At 42.1% G+C, this 25,282-nt stretch overlaps 1 protein-coding gene and 1 long non-coding RNA gene across 4 annotated transcripts in view; one reads left to right on the top strand and one right to left on the bottom strand.

Moving 5' to 3' along the window:
- Positions 1-229: 229 nt before the first annotated feature.
- Positions 230-25,282, top strand: part of ITGB4 (integrin subunit beta 4) — a 70,830-nt gene continuing 45,777 nt past the window's right edge. For both annotated transcript variants that reach the window (XM_056550095.1, XM_056550096.1), the window contains exons 1-3: positions 230-705; positions 13,545-13,622; positions 22,767-22,849. In XM_056550095.1, the coding sequence (XP_056406070.1) occupies positions 690-705; positions 13,545-13,622; positions 22,767-22,849 (177 nt within the window). In that variant the 5' untranslated portion in view covers positions 230-689. The remainder of the gene's footprint in view (positions 706-13,544; positions 13,623-22,766; positions 22,850-25,282) is intronic.
- On the bottom strand, positions 751-21,155 carry LOC130297541 (uncharacterized). Of its 2 annotated transcripts, none has more exons than XR_008849576.1 (4): positions 20,851-21,155; positions 10,259-10,284; positions 6,958-7,140; positions 751-1,268 (listed from the first exon to the last, which is right to left on the bottom strand). It is a non-coding gene; the product is annotated as an uncharacterized LOC130297541 (long non-coding RNA). The 2 variants fall into 2 exon arrangements; XR_008849575.1 differs by lacking the exon at positions 6,958-7,140 and adding an exon at positions 6,063-6,120.

The raw sequence follows: 25,282 nt of genomic DNA, 5'->3' as shown, positions 1-25,282 counted from the left end.
CTTGCATCCAAAGCTATCACACATTGCCCAGCATTCAGTGTCAAGATCAATTCAGCATAGCCATCCTGTTGATCCAAATACTGCATTCTGGGCAGGGGGAGGATGGTTTAATTCACTGTTTTGCCTTTTGTTCTCTCCATGCCCCCCCCCCCCCCCCCCCCCCCCTTCATGCCTCCACCTCCCCACTAACAATCATTTTTTTCAGTAACTGTGAACTGAAAGGCTGAGGACTCGGGGGCTGAAATCTCTCTCACTTCCAGCATTATCTTACACCAGTGTGTAGAGAAAGTGAGAGAGATCAGAAGAGGTGGGGTGGTGGAGGGGGTGCATGGTAAGGGAAGGAAGGGCTGTTCCCGCATTGTACCTGCCCTCCAGGTGTGCTCACAAGTCTATGGAATGTCAGAGACAGGAGAGCAAGGTCTGAGTCACGCACAGGCGTCCATAAAACTCCTTTTTCTCCCTCTCTCTCTCTTGCACTTTTCACAAAAGGGGAGGGAAGGACCTGTCTCTCCTGCAGGAGACAGAACTCCAAACTTTCTCTCTGGATCTTGTTTTGAGTAGGATATCATCAACCGTGAAGGATTACAAAAGGGCAGAGCTGAGAGTTGGCATACCTTTAGTTCTCCTCTGGGCAGGATCACAGTCACGGGCATATCAACTTAACCGCTCGGGATCTAGTTCTCTACTGGATGAGGCTTGTTTCAGGTAAGTCAAATACAATTTTTAATTTTTTTTGCACAGTTGTATGATCATTGTTTTTTTTATTTAAATAAACTACATGTGCCAGGTTAGATACATAAGTGGTTAGCACCGCACATATACAAATCGACTACACATTTCATAGCATTGTACAACGAACAGAGGATATCTAACAAAATAAATGTGTCAAGTTCAAAGAATACTGTCACTACACGGTCCGCCCAGGCTGAATGATCAGGAAAAGACTGTTTTCTCAGGTGTTAGGAAAATCTATTTTGTGCTCCAACTGCTCTTGTGTCTTTTTTTCGTAATTCAGAATCCTTTATCCTCTGTATGATCATACGCTTTTTTTGGACTGTTGTAATTGTATGTTGGTCACTGCTAAGTTTAAGGGAGACTTTCAAGATCTTGAAGGGTTAACTAATAATTTTATTTTGAGTAGGTACACAGTTAGTGATGCAGTCTTACAGTGCGTTAGTTATAAAAGTTTACAGTTAGTTGTTACAACACTGAAGAGAACTCTAGTCGTAAATTTTAATTCTTCCATAGACGTATTACAGTAGAATCTCCTATGGCGAATGGGGAGAGAGAAGTCAATATTTCGATTAAAGAGAAAAGAATTCTTGCACATTTTGCAGGACAGAGCATACCCGAGACAGCAGACTTTTACCTTTCCGCCACAAGCCATATGTTTTCCTGCTAAGTAAGGTTTTCAATAAATAGAATTTGTCAGATATGCCATTTCACCTTTTAGTAGTCGGGTGGTTGTAATGTAAATAGTTGTGGTGATGGCACAAGGATGTCTGTTAGATCTAGTCTTTTTCAGTTGTCACTTGATATCATGAGGGTGTGATCAGGTACATGTCAGCAGAAAACATACCTGGAGGGATTGCCTTTGAAAGGTAAGTCTGTATTGGAGGGTTGGATGTCTACACGCTACAGGATTCTGTACAATGAAGAGCAGGTCCAGGTGTTTGCTTAGATCAAGAGGCACTGATCGCCATTAACATTACTAATGGCTGTGCTAAGTGCTTTCTTACAATATACTCCATTAACTGAAAGCTATGTGTGGCTATAGGGTTAACGAATTGGTGCAAGCAGGATATCCATATCTACATATATTTCTACATATCAAAATCAGTGTCATAGGTTATATACAATAAGTGATTTCATTGTGCTTGGTTATACCCGCAGACTCTCATATGTACATTGCATTCTTGCTAAATTTTAGAATATAATGAAGAATTTTAGAGGGGACAATCCACCAGCATTAAAGACAGTAGGTGTGGTGTGCTGTATGGCGTAGGGTTATGACCTGTTTACAGATATGTCTTGCTCAGTGGTGGGCTTTTGTGTTTAGATACTAAATAACTCTGTTCCATGCCAATAAGGAAATGTCTGACAGGTCAGTCACAACAGTCCTGGTTATAAGCACCATTTACGACTTGCAATATGATCCATTCTATGGGATGCATTGTTCTAGTCCGTGAACAAACAATCCCACCTACAGGTGCCACTATGTGAAATGTGCGCCATGGACGTAGGTGTTTTGCTGCACTATTGACCTGTGCATGCTTACTCCTGTTCTCAAATCCAGGAACATACAGTCACCTGTAAAGAACATAGATTGCGTTCAATTACTAATCCATGGGGTCAAGCAGTCAGATTTAGGAATAAAAGATTGTCATTACTGATCCAAGACCCACACTGCAATCTACTAGATGGGTACCACACATACACCTTGCAGATGCCTAATGTATACATTGGCCCCCATTTACTGAAGTTTAGTTTTCTTTGTATTTTTTTTTTCATGGTATTTCCAAATTTTCCCTAAGTTTTGCACTTTTCCCTACATTTTGCTTTTTTTTTTTTTTTTAACTGCTCTAAGCTGTCAGGTGTTCCAGATGTCAAATCCATCACATTTTAGGTTGGAACATTAATAAATATATTGGGATTTTTAAAAACAGCTGGGAGCACTTCCCCTTTCCCTGATGACCACGCCCCCTTTTGTGGTTTTCTGAGTGAAGTGGAGAGTTAGTAGGGTTTTTTTTTTTTTTTTTGGGGGGGGGGGGGGTATTCTGGCGCACAACACATGCAACACTAAAAACCCTACATAAGTCTTTGTAAATAAGGCCTATTATGTTCGTCCTCCCTTACACCTACAGACACGTAGGAAGGCATAAGTCAGGCCCTGAGCTTGCCCAGACCTCTGTCCCTGCCTTTTGGGGTACCCACCTACTTAATAGGGTGCCCCCAACCACACTGTCGGTCCCTACAATACTAAAGTGCTTGGCATAGCAAAGTCAAAGTAATTAACAACCACAGTGCAGAAGTTAGAAAAAAGTTTAGGGGAACATAAGTGTTACCTAACAACAGCACAGTAAAAAGACAGAAAGGGAATGCACATACAAACATAAAATCTGAGTCAAAACAGGTCAAGTTGGTACTGGTAAGAGCGTCACAGTACACAGACAGTAGGCAGAAAGAGTAGTCACAGAAAAAGCCAAGATCAGAATACACAGGTTTAAAGCAAAGCACAAGTCAGGAGCAAGTGTAGACATTGAACTCTAACACAGGCAAAGAGTAACAGACTTGGTGGGGTAATATAGCCCACCTGAGAAGAGTGAGGATGCCTAAGCCAGATGTATTTGGCTTGTTGTCCAAGCCCCCTGATTGGCCTGGGCCTTGTCACAGCAACAAAGGATGCATCAGCCGAACACAGGTGGAATTAACCCTTCTGCTAGAACTAGATATACCTATTACACCTACCTATACTGCTGTCTTACAATATACGCAAACATACCCACACTATCACCCATAAAAATAATTCTGACTTTTTTTTTTTATATACTGTGCTGTATACTTAATTAATGTTTACCCTTCTATATAACAACTATCCTAAATCTAGCTGACTTTATGTCTCCTTTTACCCTTCCTGTCTCTGCTTTGGGCATTCAGTTATTAGTCTGATACCATCTACTTGTCACAATGCTTTTTTGTGATTTTAATAGTCCTCTCCTTTGGTGAAATATAAGCCTTTTAGCTATTATGCTAATGAGGATTTCATATCCAGCACAGCAAAAGCCCAGGATTAGTACAACCCACGTCCTTTTTATTACTGCTCCATGGCTCACCTGTGTTCATCTACCCTGTTATAGTGACAGCCACTAGAAATAGAAAAGGACATGGGCTGAACTTACCTGGGTTCTTGCTGTGCTGGTGAGTTATATGAACCACTTATCTCTCAGGGCTACACCGTTTGCTCAACTCCTATTAAAGTCAAAGAGAGTTGCGCAAACTGCCTAACTTCCCAGCTTCAGCTTAGCCACTTAGCTACAGTTCCCGGACAGACTTAGGTCCAGTGAACAACAAGTAGTAAGGGTCTCCATAACAGTAGTATGATGTCAATGTACGTCAGGTAGTTTAGTCAAAGCAATCTTATTTGACCACAGATGATAGTTGTACGACCCAAGGTGTTGTCAGTGATAGAGGTCAGTGTTTTATTCAGACAGCAGGCAGACAGGTCATCCAAGGTCAGGCTGGTGGTCAAAGGCAACAAAAAGGCTTAGATTGAAATGCTAGGCAGGTGAAAAGGGAAACTAGGACAAAAGCAGGTCACTCAGGTCAAAAGTCACAAATCCGAGTAGAAGGCTAAAGTAGAAAAATATGGCAGCTAAACATTGATGTAATGGACATAACAATTATCCGTCTTATCTTGTAAAATAGTGCTAATAATGACCATCACATTTCCATTTACTCTATACATAAGGTCTTAATCTACTCTTAATCTAGGGAAAATTTATTAGGATAGATACTTTTTAAGGCTTTCTCAGCACTAATGGTTGCCTTTTAATTGGAAATACCTTTTAACTTATCTGATAACTGTAACAAGCTGTGAACATTTATTTGCTGAAACTGAAATACTCCTTCATCAATACAATCTTTAAAGGAGTACTCTGGGTTAAGGAAATGTATTCTCTATCCTGAGGATAGGGGAAAAGTGTCATATTGTGGGGGGTCCGACCGCTGGGACCTCCCGTGATCTCCTGTACGGGGTCCCATCTCTCTGCATGAAAAAAGCTGTGTCGACCACCACACAAAGTGGTGGCCAACACGCCCCCTCCATGCATCTCTATGGGTGAGCCGGAGTGCTGTAGTCAGGTATCTCTGGCTCTCCCATGCATGGAGGGGGGGTGTCGGCCACAGACTTGTGTGGTGGTATACACACTTCCATTCAGAAAGAGATCCGGGGTGTGCTGGGCAGGAGTTTGCCTGGGGTCTGCCCTCCCCCCTCGTGATCTGACACTTAGGGGATACATTTCCCTAACCCAGAGTACTCCTTTAAAGGTGTTGTATGCTTTGGACAATACTTTTTTTGTGAAAATATTATTGTATTATATGTGGGAAGCCAGCAGCATATGTTCAATTTACCTATCGCTCCTTCACAGGTGAAATTGAGCATGACATGGTTTACATTAAAATTAAAGGGGGCACCTGTGTATTGCACAGACAAGCTCTGTCCTACAAGAGAAATAGATTCTTAGTGTAGCAGATCTCTTCTCAGGTTAATATGTGAATATCCTGAACCAAGGACTCCTCTCCATTTACTCAGAATATCCTACTCCAGTAGAAAATTTTTTTTTTTTAAATCAACTGGTGCGTCCCAAAAAGTTAAACAGATTTTTTAATTACTTCTATTTAAAAAAATCGTAATCCTTCCAGTACTTATCAGCTGCTGTATACTACAGAGGAAGTTGAGTTGACCTCTTCTGTCTGACCACAGTGCTCTCTGGTGACACCTCTGTCCATGTCAGGAACTGCCCAGAGCAGGAACGAATCCCCATAGCAAACCTCGTCCGCTCTGGACAGTTCCTGACATGGACAAAGGTGTCAGCAGAGAGCACTGAGGTTAGACTGGAACTATACAACTTCCTCTAAAGCATACAGCAGCTGGTAAGTACTGGTAGGATTAAGATTTTTAAATAGAAGTAATTTGCAAATCTGTTTAACTTTCTGGCACCGGTTGATAAAAAAAAAAATATAGTTTTCCACCGGAGTTCCCCTTTAAGTGCTTTGACATAGCAGTCCTCCTTATCACCTCTCTTTACTCACCTCTATTATTAGTGCAGGGAAGTAATGGGAAGCTGAACGATCACTGCTCAGCCTCCTGTTAAGGTAGAACAACCCTGGAAAAGTGAGTAACCAGGCATATCAGATGGTTGGACAGTGCACTCGTAATTGGCAGGTTCTACTAACCTATAATCTAATGTGTATGCCCACCAAAAGTTGATGCTTTACCTTAAGACTTGAAAAGAGAGCAGGCGCACTCAAAACGCGTTGTCAATTTTAACAATAAGACTTACCACTTTCTTTATTTTACACGGTGTCTGCGGGGAATCCCATACCATAATGGTGTGCGCCCTAGAATAAACCAGTTTTTTACTTTCCCGTTACGGTCCCTCCAGTGGTTTCTAAAGCATTTTGCGAACCTTCCTCCCATGGTTGGATCCAAGTCTAAGGCAGCCACGCAATTCTACAAATACTCTATGCTGAAAAAGGTGTTGAGATCTTAGCCTAACACCACTAGGCACATGGGCACTTTTCTTGTGTATATGCACCTGTGTTGCCTATGGTAATGGCACAAGGCAGCGCCATGGTTGTCCGTTTTTGTCTCTCTCTCTCTCTCTCTCTCTCTCTCTCTCTCTCTCTCTCTCTCTCTCTCTCTCTCTCTCTCTCTCTCTCTCTCTCTCTCTCTCTCTCTCTCTCTCTCTCTCTCTCTCTCTCTCTCTCTCTCTATATATATATATATATATATATATATATATATATTGCTCCCACTGAAAGTTGATAGCACTATTTAAATTTTATAATCTTAGACTAAATCAGAAGCAAAGCCTAGGCCAAATTACTAGAGATGAGTGAACTTACAGTAAATTCGATTTGTCACGAACTTCTCGGCTCGGCAGTTGATGACTTAGTTCAGCTTTCCAGTGCTCCGGTGGGCTGGAAAAGGTGGATACATTCCTAGGAAAGAGTCTCCTAGGACTGTATCCACCTTTTCCAGCCCACCGGAGCACCGGAAAGCTGAACTCATTTATGCAGGAAAAGTCATCAACTGCCGAGCCGAGAAGTTCGTGACGAATCGAATTTACTGTAAGTTCGCTCATCTCTACAAATTACATGGTGAAAAATATGTTTTCTCAAACTACTCTCACACATACGATATATTGTATTTCTCACTTGTCCAAACATACTTACTTTAATAAATGGTTCCATTGTGCAGTAGTGGTTTTCTGTCTTTACTCCTACACATGTTCATTTTGGGCAAACCAATAACAGAGCATTTATGAAACTCAGTTTGCAGCCAGTTGCGTGATAAGGTTATGAAAGAAGAAGATACTACAAGGTCATTGAAGGAGTACAAGGGCTGGATCTGAAAGTCTTAACATGTACAGGTTTACTTAGGGAGGCAGTATCAGATTACCATACATCTAATATCTCTAATATAAAATCTACAGCTATCAAATCATATGCAATCCTTTACATATGCAGGCGAGACAATGCTTTGCTTTTACTTATCACACTCATCACAAATAAATGTCCCTGATGTATGATGATCTCACTGACTACATAAGCCAGCTAGCTTATTCAAGGCAATTTGTTACATTCAATTATATATATATATATATATATATATATATAGAGAGAGAGAGAGAGAGAGAGAGAGAGAGAGAGAGAGAGAGAGAGAGAGAGAGAGAGAAAGAGAGAGAAATTATATATCAAAGGTCACCTTAAAGAGTACCTGGCATCAATTCTAACATTGCTAATCTAAAGCATACTTGTATATCAGAAGAAATAATACTATAATACTATTAGCAGTATCTGTATAATAACACCATACTGTTACTAAATAAAACTCACTATATAAACATCAATATTACCACATTACTGTGTAAATGAATGCAGTTCAATTAAAGGGGTAGTCCAGTGCTCCCCTATCCGACCGCTGGGGCCCCCCGCGATCTCCTGTATGGTGCCCCAGCTCGCTGGCCAGATAGCGGGTGTCGACCACCGCACGAAGCGGCGGCCGACACGTCCCCTCAATACATCGCTATGGCAGAGCCGGAGATTGCCAAAGGCAAGCGCTCCGGCTTTGCCATAGAGTTGTATTGAGGGGCGTGTAAGCCGCTGCTTCGTGCAGTGGTCAACACGCCCCCTTCTCGCGGGCTGTCGGGGCCCTGTACAGGAGATCGTGGGGGGGCCCCAGCGGTTGGACCCCTGCAATCTGAAACTTAGCCCCTTTCCTTAGCATAGGGGATATGTTTTTCACCACTGGATATCTCCTTTAAAAAGGTTAGCCGGCTAATAAAATGTATCCCCTACCTACAGGATAGAGATAAGTGTTTGATTGTGGTGGGACCCCAAAGATCTCCAGAATGGGGCCTGTCTCTTGCCTCAGAGTGCTCTGGCCCCCACCTTCCCAGACATACTAGTCTAAGCTGTGATGGGCTGCTCAGCCAATCACCATCAGTGTCCTGCCTCAGTTGGTGATTGGCTGGGCGGGCATCATTGCCAAGACTAGTTTGTCTCGGAAGGTGGCGACCTGATCTCTCAGGGTTAAAAGAGGGGCCCCACTCTGGAGATTGCATTGCAGGGGAGTCCCAGTGGTTGGACCTTCCACGGTCAGACACTTATCATCTATCCTGTGTACAGGGCATATATTTTATTAGCTAGATAACCCCTGGTGCAGTATGGCTGCTGGAGTGGCATAGATATGCCAGTTAAATGGAGAAAAGAAGATGTCGGAGTGGTCAGAGCAGCTTCCATTCCTGCTACATTCACTTCTCCTAAGAATTGGTCCGGCTTATTATAAGCCCCTGAGACCTCTGTGAAAAGAAGGCTGGGTCTCTCATGATAGGCCGTGATACCGCAATGCTATAGAGCAACCTGCACCAGGACAATAACATCCTGTGCACCCTTGAATACTACAGCCCTAAGGCTAAGTTTCCACTTTTTTTTTTTTTCTGGCAGTTTTTGGAAAACTGCCACTGCAGTCTTTGAGCCAAAGTCAGAAGTGGATCCATAAGGGAGGAGAAGTATAAGTCTTTCCTTTATATGTCCTATTCCTTTTGAATACACATCTGATTTTGGCTCAAAAACTGCAGTGGCAGTTTTTCAAAAACTGCCAGAAAAAAAAAAGTGGAAACTTAGCCTAAAGTGGCCTATGGTCTAGAAAATTGCTGGGCAGGGAGTCTATAGTTCTCTGTTCTGCTGTAGATTTTAAAGGGGTATTCCGGTTAAAAACATCTTGTCCCCTATCGAAAGGATAGGGGATAAGATGTCTGATCGTGGGGGGCCCGCCACTGGGACCCCCCTGCGATCTCCCTGCAGCAGCCCGCATTCTATGCATAGCTGCGTCTGAAGTTTTGGAAAGCGCCGGGCTTCCGAGACGGGGACGTGACGTCATGCCACGCCCCCTCCATTCATGTCTATGGGAGGGGGCGTTGCGGCCATTATGCCCCCTCCCATAGAAACATCCCAATCTCGGAAGCCCGTGGGTTTCCAAAACTTAAGACGCAGCTATGCATAGGATGCGGGCTGCTGCAGGGAGATTGCGGGGGTCCCAACGGCGGTCCCCCTGCGATCAGACATCTTATCCCCTATCCTTTCGATAGGGGATAAGATGTTTTTGCCGGGAATACCCCTTTAACTGTATCCACTTTCTGAAGATCTAACTACAGTTCAAAGTGGTTCTGCTTTGGTTGCTTTAAGCTCACCAGGCCAAAAGCAAAATACTTCAGTAAAAATATTGGAAATTAAGCAAATGTACAGACAAAACTGATCTAATCCGAGCTATTTCCTTATCTTTGAATACATAAACAATAAGAACAGGTTCACAATATTGCCAAAAATCGCATAGTTGACTGTAGATGAAAATAGAGGGATCATCTCATAGGAAGCCAAGGAATCTTCTGATAAGTTTAAAATCTTATAGAAGATAAAGACAGCGCAGGCACTGCAAACTTCCCATCAAATACAGTCAGTACAAGGTAAGCAGCTGCTAGCGGAGAATAGATCACAGACTCAGCAACTTATAGGTGGTGCTCATTTGTAGAAATAACAGCATGAACGTACAATCCTGTGATAAAAGGAATGACAAAGGCACTCACCATGTGCTGTAAAATATCTTCTTTATTTCAGTTGCACTGAAGTTATGAAATAAAGTAGATATTTTACAGCACATGGTGAGTGCCTTTGTCATTCCTTTTATCACTGGATTGTATCTTCTGATAAGTATTCCTCCACCCATAGTTTACAACTATGTTTCTATGTAATACTATGATTTACAATCGCTACAACCTATTATTTTTAGGTAGACAAACTCTTCTGACTTTCCAGCAGCCAACAATGAAGGGAAAGGGTATCTTGCTGGCATCTGCTTTGCTTATGGTTTGGATTATATTATGATCATTACTGAATATTTACAATTATTCAGTAAAAATCATATTCATTATAATTAATTTATCAATTAATAAGTAGTGAGAAAACAGGATATTACCTGGAGCAACATCCCGGCAAGACCTCCTGGAAAAAAAAAAAGATAGACTGTAGGTATGTGCTTAAAAAAACATCAGAGGGAGACTAGTCTAGACAAGTAACAATTGAGCCAAAAGTGTAAAGTCTTCTATACTAAAGCAGCCTCGGACCTTACTTTAGCTTTTATATTGACACATGGCTTCTCTCAGTCTTATAGCTACTACACCAGCATAGCCCCCAACATTACAGAGAAGATACACTTATGGTTCTTTATTACTAGATAAATATGTTATGTGAATACAAAAACTTATGAAATAACAATGAACCTTAGTATGTTATACAGTGTGGCACTAATATGCAATTTTTTACATTTTGTGTTTTTTTTTATAAACAAAATTGATCAATTCCAGTTTAAGAACAAAAACTTGGTTTGGGTTAAAAAGTGGTGCCTGACCTCCTAAAGCATGGGAAATATGAATACACAACTTAGTATAACTAACAAATGGGAAAAGTCCAAGCATAGTTTACACCCTAGCAGTAAAACAATGGCTTGTTGTTTTCTTTTTTTCCTGAAAAATTTGACACTTTTCCCAACGTTTTGCTTTTTTTTTTACATTTGCTCCGACCTGTCAGGTTTTTCACATCTCAAATCCACCACATTTTATGTGCAAACATTAGTTCATTTGTTATGTATTTTTCAAAACAGTCAGGGCCACACCCCTTTTCTGGGGCCACACCCCTTTTCTGGGGCCACACCCCTTTCCCCGACAGCCGCACCATTTGTTTAAAGGTTTTCTGAGGAAAAAAAGAGTTGGTCAGGTTTTTGGTCGCAAAACCTGGCGCCTGCAACATGTGACACAATTTAGGGTGCAAAACCTGAGAAAAAAAGAGTCAGATTACCTTTAGTAAATGAGGCCCAATGTGCAAAGTGTAAATGGCCAAATCGAATTTTAGAAAGACTTAATATGCAATAGAAGTATTCTTCGAATCTATATTTCTAGGGTATGTTTTGTTTTTTTTAAGCGTTTCTATAAAGAAGGTACAGTAGTATTTATTATATCTTATTTCAATAGACTTCTCTACTTTTCCCCCCACTGCCCGTCAGTAGAATTTCATAACATTTCATTTCCAGTGCAAATTACCTACAATATTGGATTAAACAGATGGGTACATGTGATTCTATTAACAATAGGCACATTCTTCTGTCCTCAAGTCATCATAAACCAGCATCAACTATGCTGAGAGGAAACACATACACCCATGACCATAAAAACAGCAATAAAGCAAGGACACTTGATGGTTATTTCAAGTCAGGTTACTGAAAATTTTTCCTATAGACAAAAGTCCTCCCGGATATTGGTGTCATACATAGATGTAAGGGACAGTATAGCAGAGATTATACTGGGCTCCCATTATGATGCCAGGCTGTGCCACCAAGGATAGAAGGAACAGCCCAGTGTTTGTTAGCCTTCTCTGTTCTTTTTATGGACCCTTGGGACAATTTCCCACCCTGTTTGTTATCAATAATCAATATATAATCAATACCTCTAGAGCAATATTTCCCAACCAGGGTACCTGGAGGCACTCTGGTATGGAGACCTGGCTATAAAGAAAAGAGCCCTGCACATATACTTAGCATTCAGTAATAAAAGTGATGAGTTCTGCCATGGTTGGCCTCCTTTCTCTATTGTATGTACTGTCAGGATCCAGACTGGTATGCAGAGAGGACATTGGAGGTGGATCCTCTGTGTCAGTGGGGTGATGGCGTGGGCCGTACCAGGGTAACGGAATCTAAGGGGGTTACTGGTTTTCACCAGAGCCCGCCGCAAAGCGGGATGGACTTGCAGCGGCAGGTAACCCCCAGGTCGTTCCACCCGATAGCGACTCAACCCCAACTGACAGCTGAGACAGGCGCGGTAGACAGGGACAAGGCAAGAGCAAGGTCGGACGTAGCAGAAGGTCAGGGCAGGCAGCAATGGATCGTAGTCAGGGGCAATGACAAGGGTCTGAATACACAGGCTTGGGATACACAAAACGCTTTCTCAGGGCACTAGGGCAACAAGATCCGGCAAGGACAGGAAGGGGAAGTGGGTTTTTATATGTTTTGCAGGTGTAGGTACTGATTGGGCCAGGCACCAATTAGTGGTGCACTGGCCCTTCAAATTTCAGATAGCCGGCGCGCGCGCGCCATAGAGAGCGGGGCCGCACGCGCCGGGACAGAACAGCAGGAGGACGGGGCAGGTGAGATGATTGGGATGCGACCCGCGGGCGGGCGCGTCCCGCTACGTGGATCGCATCCCCGCCGGTGATAACAGTGCAGCGCTCCCGGTCAGCGGGTCTGACCGGGGCACTGCACACGGAAGAACGTTGCGAGCGCTCCGGGGAGGAGCAGGGAGTGCTCGGCGTAAAATGTAAACTCTTGCCTGATGTTATGATTAGAAACAATCTGTGAAATATCATAGGCTTTTGAGCTTATGATATCAAATGAAATACAAATGGCATTTTTACCGCAATTTTTAGCAACCATGTACAAAAGTGTGCAGTTCCAATCTATTTTATATGTAGACCAACTTTATACCTGCTTTCCTTTACATGGTATTCGATACTGTTCTTACGTCTAATATTTTATTCTGTTGGACTGCTCAGGTAGGAGTAATACAGTAAATCTGCCTATAACTATAAATAAGATCATGATCACGTAAAAATCTAATGTATATGAGATCAGTTTGACTGATCCCTGAAGGCAGATGTTGGGAATCACAAGAAATGGTAATGATATTTGTTCTGGCAGCAGCTTATACCCACCCCCATGCTCCTCAGCTATATATTTGGCAATGGAGCAAAGTTACGCCATTGTATGTATCCAAAGGACGACCATTCAAAGTTTATAAATGGAGACTAAAGTAAAATATTCACAAAGTTACGTACATCACTTCTAATAGAGAAGAGCAGTTCACAAGTTTTAATATACTCATTTAGGATTATGTGGTGTCACCACAGCTGGTTTGTTGTTTACGGTCAAATGTAGTTATGTGACAGCCGCTTATTCATAAGGGAAGCGTATTGTACAATTTTATCCCATTTACGAAGACACCAATTGACAAGTTTAGCATATTCCTATTTTATCATTAGCACGGGATGAAATTGGACTTGACATATTTGAACTTGAACAAGACATTCCAGACATTTATTTTTGGTTTCATAAGATTATTATTTCTTATTCTACTTCTGCCGCTGTATGTATTATAGGCTTGAGTTTATTAGTTATAGTGTGGATATATAACCTAATCATTCTGTGTCTCCGGCAGGTGGGGACATGTTCTTCCCTCACATCCTGGGGGCTCTGCTGTTGCTTCTGAGTGTCTCCAGTGTTCACTGCGATAAGGGTAAGTACATGCTCCATGATATATACAGGAGTAAAGGTTTCCTATATGATCTATCTGTTTTTAGCTGGAATGTGTCCCTACATAATTCATACATTTCCATGAGGTATAATGGAGGAACAGCACAATGCAGAGTTCCACAAAATTGTCTCTTTAAAGGGTAGCTCCCACCATCCTATTTTTTTTCTGTCCCTGCCTATTGCCAATCTATCCCTAACACCCTCCCTGCTTTTAATTTTTATTTTTTACTATATTAAAAATGCCTTTTGTCTGCCTGGCAATGTGCTCACTACCAGGCAGACATCCCCAGCAGGCACCACGTCACTGATGCCTGCTGGGGACAACACTTCCGCCCTTAGTTCATCTACACAGGGTGCCTCCAGCTGTTTCACCACTACAACTCCCTGTCAGGGCATGTCAGGGCATGCTGGGAGTTGTAGTATTGAAACAGCTGGAGGCACCCTGTGTAGATAAACTATTAGATAGTTACATGCGGCGCTAGCCAGTCCCCTCCGTGCCATACCCCGATCCCTCCATCACAACCCCCCCCCCCCCCGCATACCCCGTTCCCTCCATCACAAACCCCTCCCGCATACCCCGTTCCCTCATTACACTTACTGCAGAGTCTGGCAGCGGGCGTGCAAGGACAGCGGCAGCGACAAGGCGGCGATGTGCGGGAGGAGTGGCCTCCCAGCCAGTGGCCGCAATTTTGGCTAAAATCCTGTTGTTTTTTTTTGTGCAAATCCCCGCCAAGAAATTTTGCACATGGAAAACACACTTAGCAATGTCAGAAAATGTAAAGGCGTCAAAATACATTAAAAAAAAATTTTTGTGAAAGCAGCGACGCCTCCAGGGCTGCTCAATACTATCCTGCGACATAGTTGTCTCTGAGGAACCTTCACCCTCCGTTGAGCCAGAATTGGACATGGCCACACAGGTTCAGGAAAGGTAAGCACTAAATCAGTGGTCTCCAACCTGCAGACCTCCAGATGTTGCAAAACTACAACTCCCAGCATGCCCGGACAGCCAACGGCTGTCCGGGCATGCTGGGAATTGTAGTTTTGGAATATCTGGACGTCCGCAGGTTGAAGACCACTGCACTAAAGTAACAAAAAAAAAGTTTTTTGTTCATCCCATCTTCTAAAAGAAACAGAAGGCACTCCGTAGTGTGGTAACAAATGATAAGGTAAAGGCCCAGTGATTGTGTCTACCTCGAAATGTCTTCCTCAGGCAATGATTGTGTCTACCACGAAATGCATTGTGGGTAATAAACATTTGGGTAATAAACCTGTTTTACGGAATATTGAGTCTGAAGTTAGAGATGAGCGAACTTACAGTAAATTCGATTCGTCACGACCTTCTCGGCTCGGCAGTTGATGACTTTTCCTGCATAAATTAGTTCAGCTTTCCGGTGCTCCGGTGGGCTGGAAAAGGTGGATACAGTCCTAGGAGACTCTTTCCTAGAACTATATCCACCTTTTCCAGCCCACCGGAGCACCTGAAAGCTGAACTAATTTATGCAGGAAAAGTCATCAACTGCCGAGCCGAGAAGGTCGTGACTAATCGAATTTACTGTAAGTTCGCTCATCTCTATCTGAAGTCTCTCCAGCGCCCCATGGAGATCCAGGGATTTATTCTGATGCCATATTGGGGTCTGGAGGAAGGAATTTTTCCTCTGTCATGGGGCAATCGGCATCAGCCTTATGAAGGTTTTTGCCTTCCTCTGGATCAACAGAGTAGGGTTACAGTTTCGATTTCCTAAACAGCTGTTGGCCCTTGCAACATAAAACAATTATACGATTGCTTTGTAATCACTCTTCATGCCCCCAGATTCATTATGTACAGTATATATTGCAAAATGAATCCCCTCTTCTCTAAAAAAAAAACAGTCCTTCTAAGCCTACATTAATTAAAGCTTTAAAAAGTTATGGTTCTCAGAGCCCGTTGATAAATAAATAAAAATCGCTGTGTCCATAATGGGGTTAAGAGCTATGTATAAGATATACCATAAATGGGAATCCATTATGGGAATACACAGTTAAAGGGGTACTCCGGTGAAAATCTTTTTTCTTTTAAATCAACTGGTGGCAGAAAGTTAAACATATTTGTAAATTACTTCTATTAAAAAATCTTAATCCTTCCTGTACTTACATAGTTTCATAGTATGGTTGAAAAAAGACATACGTCCATCAAGTCCAACCAGGGAACTTATTAGCTGCTGAATACTACAGGAGGAAATTATGTTCTTTTTGGAATGCTCTCTGATGACATCACTAGCACAGTTCTCTCTGCTGACGTTATTATAATAATAATAACACTTTATTTATTGTTATCCTTAGTGGGATTTGAACCCAAGTCCCCAGCACTGCAAGGCAGCAGTTCTAACCACTGAGCCACCATGCTGCCCTTAGCATACATCTGCTATGTATGGTTGCTAAAATGGACAAAGATGTCAGCAGAGAGCCCTGTGCTCGTGATGTCATCAGTGTTCCAAAAAGAAAGGAATTTCCTCTGTAGCATTCAGCAGCTAATAAGTACTGGAAGGATTAAGATTTTTTTAATAGAAGTAATTTACAAATATGTTTAACTTTCTGCCACCAGTTGATTTAAAAGAAAAAAGGTTTTCACCGGAGTACCGCTTTAAAGGGCTTCATAGAAATAAGATTACTAGTTACCTTTCTAAGAATCACTTCATGGGAAAACATGTTGTGTCATTGTAGCTCTTGGTATACATGTAGCTCATATGAGAGGCACGCAGCAACTCGATACCAGTTTTGTATCTCTGCATAAATTTTAGTATGTAGTCTTCTACTTGATTGAAATGTTTTAGTACAACAGAGCCATTAAATAGTGGATGGGGACGGCTGAGAGACTGGCCAAGTCCAGCTGCATTTAGCTCTTTTGTTGGTTGCCCCAGGAGACTGTCACACTCGGTAGAACTATGTGCATTACTCTATTGCAAAAGGGTTCTCAGTGAAGGCAAGATTTTTAAACAATCCATTTTAACCTAAGATTGTGAATCCTCCATTGCCTGGAAGCCCCCTGAGGCATTAGTTGTAGTTCTGTGTGTATATAAACTAAACACATAGCAGCCAATTGTGGTACAATATTAAAAGTGGTGAGGACTCCTGATAATTTTCTTTAAGGTATAATTCAGACAAGCGTTTCACATGTAAGTGGATTAAACTCACAGTTGGGCGTATTCTTGTTGGAAATTCTTCTTTTTATTTTTCATTAATAAAATTTTTTAGAATATCACTTTCAAACAGCATTGTTCTGCTTAAAGGAGAACTCCGGAATATAAAAATTGTCCCCCATACTGCTGGCAGTAAAAAAAAATAAAGATTTACATACCTTCCTCCGCTCCCCCTGGGGCCTCCGGTAACCGATTCAGGTCTCCGCCGTGATCCTCTTCCCGGTTGCCGGTGGTCGGAGAATCATACTGCGCTCAGCCAATCACCGGCCGCAGTGAAGTCCTGACTCGGCCGGCGATAGGCTGAGCGGCAGTGTGAGAACGCTTCAGGACACAAAAATCTTCACTACACCGGCACCTGCTGCCGGAGCCGAAAACGTCACACTGCCGCTCAGCCTATCGCCGGCCAAGTCGGGACTTCACTGCGGCTGGTGATTGGCTGAGCGCAGTAAGACTCTCCGACCACCGGCAACCAGGAAGAGGATCGCGGCGAAGACCGGAGACGGTTAGCGGAGGCCCCGGGGGAGCGGAGGAAGGTATGTACATCTTTATTTTTTTACTGCCGGCAGTATGGGGGACAATTTTTATATTTCAGAGTTCTCCTTTAAGCTAGAGGTGTTGCAAACACTGCTACTCCAGTCTCGGCGCGACTTTTCGGGAGTCCGCCCCCTTACTCTAGCTTAAAGGGGTACTCCAGTGGGAAAACTATTTTTATTTTTTATCAAGTAGTGCCAAAAGTTAAACAGATTTGTAAATTACAGGGGTACTCTACTGGAAAAAAATTTTTTTAAATCAACTGGTGCCAGAAAGTTAAACAGATTTGTAAGTTACTTCTATTTAAAAAAATCTTAATCCTTCCAGTCATTATCAGCTGCTGTATACTACAGAGGAAGTTCTTTTCGAATTTCTTTTCTGTCTGACCACAGTGCTCTCTGCTGACCCCTCTGTCCATGTCAGGAACTGTCCAGAGCAGGATAGGTTTGCTATGGGTATTTGCTCCTAGTCTGGACAGTTCCTGACATGGACAGAGGTTGTAAGCAGAGAGCACTGTGGTCAGACAGAAAATAAATTCAAAAAGAAATGAACTTCCTCTGGAGTATACAACAGCTGAGAAGTACTGGAAGGATTAAGAATTTTTTATTGAAGTCATTTACAAATCTGACTTGTAGAAGAATGTGAAATGAGCGGCACTCACCACGTCCAGGTAGCAACAAACTTCTTTATTTCTTAAAGGGCAGTTAGGACATACAGGTGCAGGGAGACAGGAACGCCAGATAATCCGGTAGACTGGTCACAGCCGTATCGTGCTTCCGCACTTCGTCAGACCATGGTCCGACGAACTGCGGAAGCACGATATGGCTGTGACCAGTCTACCGGATTATCTGGAGTTCCTGTCTCCCTGCACCTGTATGGCCTAACTGCACTTTAAGAAATGAAGAAGTTTGTTGCTACCTGGACGTGGTGAGTGCCGCTCATTTCACATTCTTCTACACGTCTGATCTATGACTCTGTCCAGGCTGAGCACCCCACCGGAGGTGGCGCTTGTACACACCTGTTTCTGCTAAGGAGCGGTTTTTGGCTGTATGGCTGGCTGTGCCGAACGCTGTTTCTTGCTGCAAATAATTTACAAATCTGTTTAACTTTCTGGCACCAATTGATTTTAAAAAAAAAATGTTTGCCACCCGTGTACCCCTTTAAGCAGAACAATGCTGTTTGAAAGTGATATTCTGAAAATGCTATGAATGAAAAAGAAGAATACACCTAACTGTGAGTTTAATCCACTTACATGTGAAACACTTGTCTGAATTATGCCTTAAAGAAAACAGTGTATATTTTCACCACTTGGTTGAAATAAGATGTTATTATACAGAGGCCTCTGTCCAAGAGGATATAAATTCTTCCTAAAAGCAGGAAATAGTTGTCATCACACATTATTTGAATATAAGGACTACTGATAAAACATAAGCAGCTTATAACAGACTCATATTCTGGGCCTGATGAGGATCCAGCTACAGAGTTTGTGCATAAATCCTCATCAAACACTAACACAATTTGCAGATTTTTGTCCGCCATCCACAAGAACAATGATCATGTCTATTCCTGCGAATTCTAGAGAGTAACCGTGAAAGACAATAGGGTTAATCCTCATGGGTACATGTGCTGCAGGAGTTTGAGTGCCAGTCTCAGATTTCTGCAGTGGTTTTTCTTGTAAATACATGTCAGATTTGCCCTAGGCAAGGTGCGAACATACTCTAAACATGATTGATATTATGCAAAATGTAAGAATCCAGATGGACCTCACAACTACATTGGCCCTCATTTACTTAGAAAATCGGCTTGTAAGTCTATCTTGCTTTCTTACCCGACTGCTTTTTCCCCTGGTATTTATTATTATGTCGCATCCTGCTTGTCGCACGTGGGTTTTGTTGGTTTTGGTTTCCAACTCCTCTGAGTTGTCGGGAAAAAATCCACAACAATTCAACATATTCGGGTTGGAAACCTTTATAAATAAGTGGGAAAGCTCAGAAATGTCGGGTTACGCCCCTTTTTCGGGTTTGGGAGAATCCACATCGGGTCCGTCGGGAAAAAATGTTGCATCGTGTTGCAGATGGGCGTACGATGTCTGTGACATCTCGCAGACAAAGATGCGCCAAAAAAACCTGACAAAACAAGTCGGGTTTAGAATAGTAAATGAGGGCCATTGACTGTTGTCTTTTACATGCATGTAGGCCTGTAATGCTCAACCGGCAGCCCGGGGTACCATAAAGCCATGTGAAAGGGGAAGCAACTTCATATGCCACAGCTGCCAATGCCAAGACTATGATCATCTGTATGCTGAGTGCTGTTAGGGAAGAACAGACGACCTCCTCTGTTTTAGAGACATAGTGCAATTTTGTTGTCTCGATTTTTTCTGGGTGTACGTTTACATATATGTGTCTAACTATGGGCTTTACATATGCCTGCAGTCAGTGTTCCCACCATAGATTCTTGCCAAAAACAAAGCATGAATGTCACGCAGCGTTGAGTTGAGTTAGAGTTGAGTGCCACATTTAAAGCTTCACAATGTATTGTAATGGCCACTACTAGTAATAACAGATACCAAGCATTGGCCTAGATTTATCAGCTTAAGACAACATCGAGCGACAGTGCTAGCAGTGCAAATCCTTGCAATTTTTTATCCAGAAATAAAAAAGAAATTTGCTCAAAAATCATAACTTCTGCATAACAACGTGTGACTTTAGAGGATTTTCGCTTCTTCCCCCAAGCAGAAGGGAACAAGGCTGTTAGGTCTCGGTTTTGATGAAGGGGCGTGCAGGGGGCATGCTCTCCTCACATGCGACATTAGGACTGACTTAGCAGGTGGATATTTTTGCGCCATGGATGCCAATGGATTTACTAAAAAAATGGGCGAAGCTTTACATACGCATATGCATACGTACCAAAATGCTGCAAATAGTAAATCTCTTCCAATGTGTCTAATGTGCCCATAGAAACCATAGCTAAGCTTTCATTTTACCAAAACAAGTTGAGGAATGAAAGCTGAGCTATAATTGGCTGCTTTGGCCAAAACCAAACACATTTTGTCTCAGACAGATTGATAAATCTGGGCCAATTGAATTTATACATTTCACAAGTGTGATCACAATGTTATTTGCCCAAATTCCTCTAAAGAATTTTTGTCTACTATTCAATGTGGCAAAAAGACACATTGGGGGAGATTTATCAAAACCTGTCTAGAAAAAAAAGGTGCTGAGTTGCCCGTAGCAACCAATCAGATTGTGTTTTCATTTTTCAGAGGCCTTTTGAGAAATGAAAGAAGCGATCTGATTGGTTGCTATAGGCAACCAAGCAACTTTTCCTTAGACAGGTTTTGTTAAATCTCTCCTATTGTTTCTGTCCCAATCGTAATTACATGATATATGCTCCTCTACATCAGTGGCTCCACTTGTTTAAAGGAAAACTGTCACATATTTTCTCCCGCACTATCCACAGGTATTGGTGCATAGTGTGGGAGACGCTGATTAAAAAGAGCCCTACCTTGGTCTGATCCGCGCCGCCGTTCACCCGTAATTGTAGTTTTAATCTCTGTATATATCCTGCTGTAACTGGCAAAGGCGGGGCTTCTGCGGGCTAACTGACACTGAAGTCAGCGCCGCTCATGAATATTCATCCCTCCTGTTCTCCCTCTCTTCGCCGCTCCTAACCAGAGGGAGGGATGAATATTCATGAGCGGCGCTGACGTCAGTGTCAGTTAGCCCGCAGAAGCCCCGCCTTTGCCAGTTACAGCAGGATATACACAGAGATTAAAACTACAATTGCGGGCGAACGGCGGCGCGGATCAGACCAAGGTAGGGCTCATTTTAATCAGTGTCTCCCGCACTATCCACCAATACCTGTGGATAGTGCGGGAGAAAATATGTGACAGTTTTCCTTTAAATACAGTGATCCCTCAACTTACAATGGCCTCAACATACAATAGTTTCAACATACAATGGTCTTTTCTGAACCATTGTAAGTTGAAACCAGACTCAACATACAATGCTACAGACAGTCCAGATCTGTGAAACGTGTCAATGGCTGGAAGAACTGACCAATCAGAATAGGCATTCACTGGTTAAACCCCTGTATTACTGAAGCGTATGCACTGACTGATGTCTAGTCGCGCCCCCCTACAGTACAGGAAGGTTTTACATGTTCTGTACACTTTACCTGTACCAGGGTTACCTGCTCCTCTGGACACCAGGTAAGAGCGACTCCATGTTACTTTTTTAGGACACTGCGTGTACTGTACAGGACCCTGAAGAAGCTCCTGTCCTCTACATAGACCAGCGTTTCCCAAGCAGGGTGCCGACAGCTGTCCGGGCATGCTGGGAGTTGTAGTTTTGCAACAGCTGAGGGCTCCATGCTTGGAAAACACTGACACAGACAGTGATTTACAGCCTCCAGCAGATCTTTCTTATTTATATGTAAGGATTTTCTTTATTTATATTAGTTATCTACTAATTTTTCTTTAATTCTCACTTTTTCCTATCTTTTTGGATGACATTTTGGTGCCTTTCTTCACCATTCAGACGCCCTGCTATTGATAGTCACCGCTAACTTTTTTTGCAGTGTGTTGTGACCGAGAAACCTGGACTGGTACAGACTGGAACTGTATCATCTTTAGTGGTTCTGTCAGATTAAAGTATGAAGGCCTTGTGGTGTGCGCTTCAATCCGGCCTCTGCTGTGAAGCAACATGCTGCCCCAAATTCTAGTGTGATGATCTGGGGAGTCATTGGATACAACAGTCAGTCAACCCTAGTAGTGATAGGATGCCATATGGAACCTGCATGCCTTTGTCAACCTGTATCTCATACTAAATTCAGGCTAGGGGCAGCCTAACACGTTACTAAAAATATACAAAGAAGGCCCAGCACTCACCAAGGTAGATGCAAGAAGTTTATTTACATAAGTGGACAGAACGCGTTTTGGCGGGATAACCTTCCTCTGCTGTCTAGACAGCAGAGGAAGGGCTATCCCGCCGAAACGCGGTCTGTCCACTTATGTGAATAAACTTCACATTCTTGCATCTACCTTGGTGAGTGCTGGGCCTTCTTTGTATATTTACAGTATCTTTGCCTCGCGCACCACCACCATTGTGGAAGTGCCGACCACCTACATCTATATTAACACGGTACTAGAGCCTTCTGTCAGTGGCACAGTTTTCCCCAGTAAACCTATCCTTTTGCTCTGATATTGTGATCCATTACTTTACATATATCATCATTACATTCACACATAGAACGTTTATGTGATTCCAAATACTCCTTCTTGATGCTTTATTATGTTACACGTAACAAGTGCACCCAATATTCTGCCACACATAGGTTGGCACCCAGCTTTTCTGCTTTGTTATATGTCATGCATGCAGGTGGGGCAGACATATCTCTAATCTCTCTCCTTGTATTTACAGTCAATGCGTGTGTGGCCTCCAGAGCCAAAACGTGCACAGAATGTGTACGTGTGAACAAGGACTGCTCATATTGCACAGATGAGGTAAAACTGAAAATTATTTCTAAACACTTACAGTTAGATACTATATTTGCTCACCTAGTAAATATTCTTTTTGCTTTATTGGTATACAAGTACTTATGTACTTTTACTATTACAGTATATTGGTAAAGTTCTGCAAATATTGAAGCTCCACTTTGGGTTAGAATTTTTTTTTTTTGGGGGGGGGGGGGGGGGTTTGGCGGTTAGCTTGTCATCACAGGCAGCTATAGCAGACACTGAACTCCATATAGGAGATACAGCAGCCGTCCGGACTGCCATGTTCGCTCCTGCCTGTCTGATTGACAGGCGGGAAGCTGTGCTGTGCTTTTCAGTGTCCCGGCTGCACTGGCAGTTTGGACTTATGCTACCAGGTCGACATGAGTCCTAACTCTATAAGCCAGGACATGAAGGGAGACCCCTAGTGGTAAGTTTTTAAAAGTAAAAAAAACCTTATAAAGATAAAATTTTATTAATCACATGTAATTAGAAAGTTGTTTCTAATACATTGATTAACAAAATATAAAACATTTTTTTGGGTGATAGGTACCCTTTAATGGACATTTGTCTTTCTATATATATATATATATATATATATATATATATATATATATATATTTATATTTATTTTTGTGGATTTTTTTTCGGTATATGAACATGTCCTAAGGGTGTTATCTGGTCATATAATATGTCTTAGGCTGGGTTCACACATAGTATTTTGGTCAGTATTTTAGCCCAAACCAGGAGTGGCTCTAAAACACAGAAAATTGTGCAAATCTTTCTATTATTTATTTTTTTATTTTTTTCTGTGCGGTTTAACTCCTGGGTTTGGCTAAAAAATACTGACCCAAATAGTATGTGTGAATTCAGTCTCAATGCTGTTTTCAACAATCTATTTCTGAAATGATAAAGTTAATTTCAGTGTGAAGAGACGTTCAGCGTTCACACCCTTCCCGTCATGATTCACTATAGCAATGTTTGGTAGACAGCCAAGATGATAGTGAGGATAGTGTTCCTCTGCTACTCTCTGTGCTATTCTAGTGGGAATCCACTCACTGTATGTTAAACAAATTTTGCACCTAAAACCTCTCCTATACATAGGCCCTTGGTTCATCTTTCCTTCGTCATGAACTCTTTACACAAGCGAGGTCTATCACTCTCCCCCAGGGTTGATATTGTTTTACATAAATGTTGTACTACCTCTTCATATCCACAATCCATGACTAATGACTATAATGTCACAGAATACTGTCTGCAGATTGCATAGTTCAATAAATCTCATTTTACACTGTAGCAATACAATCCAGTGCTGAGTTTATGTTTGTGCTATTATAATAATAATAATCCTTTATTTATATAGCGCACACAGATTCCACAGCGCTGTTCATTCAGATTGTAAGGAATGGCTCCCTTTTTGTGCACCACAACCGGTAGTGCCATACTACCTTTACATTGTTAAACATGCAGCTGTTACTAATGTTCTGGTTGGAAACTAATATGTTGAATATAACATTTCCCATGGGGGTTGCCCTTAAAGGGGTATTCCAGGCCAAAACTTTTTTTTATATATCAACTGGCTCCGGAAAGTTAAACAGATTTGTAAATTACTTTGATTAAAAAATCTTAATCCTTGCAATAGTTATTAGCTTCTGAAGTTGAGTTGTTTTTTTCTGTCTAACTGCTCTCTGATGACTCACGTCCCGGGAGCTGTGCAGTTCCTATGGGGATATTCTCCCATCATGCACAGCTCCCGGGACGTGACATCATCATTGAGCAGTTAGACAGAAAACTTCAGAAGCTAATAACTATTGAAAGGATTAAGATTTTTTAATAGAAGTAATTTACAAATCTGTTTAACTTTCCGGAGCCAGTTGATATATAAAAAAAAGTTTTGGCCTGGAATACCCCTTTAAGGTTTTTAAAATGTCTAAATAGTAAACACATAGTAATTGAATTAAACTGAATATGGATTTAAATGGATCACTATGATTTATTTTGTTTCTTAAAGAGAATTTGACAGCTAGTTCACCAGAACTAAACCCAGTTTACTGTGTTATAGTGCAGGTAAAGAGCTGTAAAATGAGGGGTTACTCACTGAAATACATTCGCAGAAGACAGAGCGCTCACCCGTGACCTTCATTAGCATAATTATGAAGGGGACAGGGCCGACAGGGAATTATGTAGGAGACAGGGGAACTCGGCCATCCGGCTCCCCACCTCCAATGTGCACTGGGGCGCATTAGGAATTAAACTATTTACAAGCAACAACTAGTGAATGTCTTTCAGTGAGTAACCCCTCGTTTTACAGCTGTTCCCCTGCACTATAACCCAGTATACTGGGTTTAGTGCAGATGAACTAGCTGCCAGATTCTCTTTAAAAGCTATTGAGGACAAGCAATATAGTTTTGGGACAGTGAAAATAAGTTGTAAACTGCATTA

Source organism: Hyla sarda, chromosome 13, assembly GCF_029499605.1.
Source record: "Hyla sarda isolate aHylSar1 chromosome 13, aHylSar1.hap1, whole genome shotgun sequence".
Classification (NCBI taxonomy): domain Eukaryota; kingdom Metazoa; phylum Chordata; class Amphibia; order Anura; family Hylidae; genus Hyla; species Hyla sarda.
The sequence above is the reverse complement of the archived record's forward strand: the minus strand, read 5'-3'. Positions and strand labels throughout refer to the sequence as shown.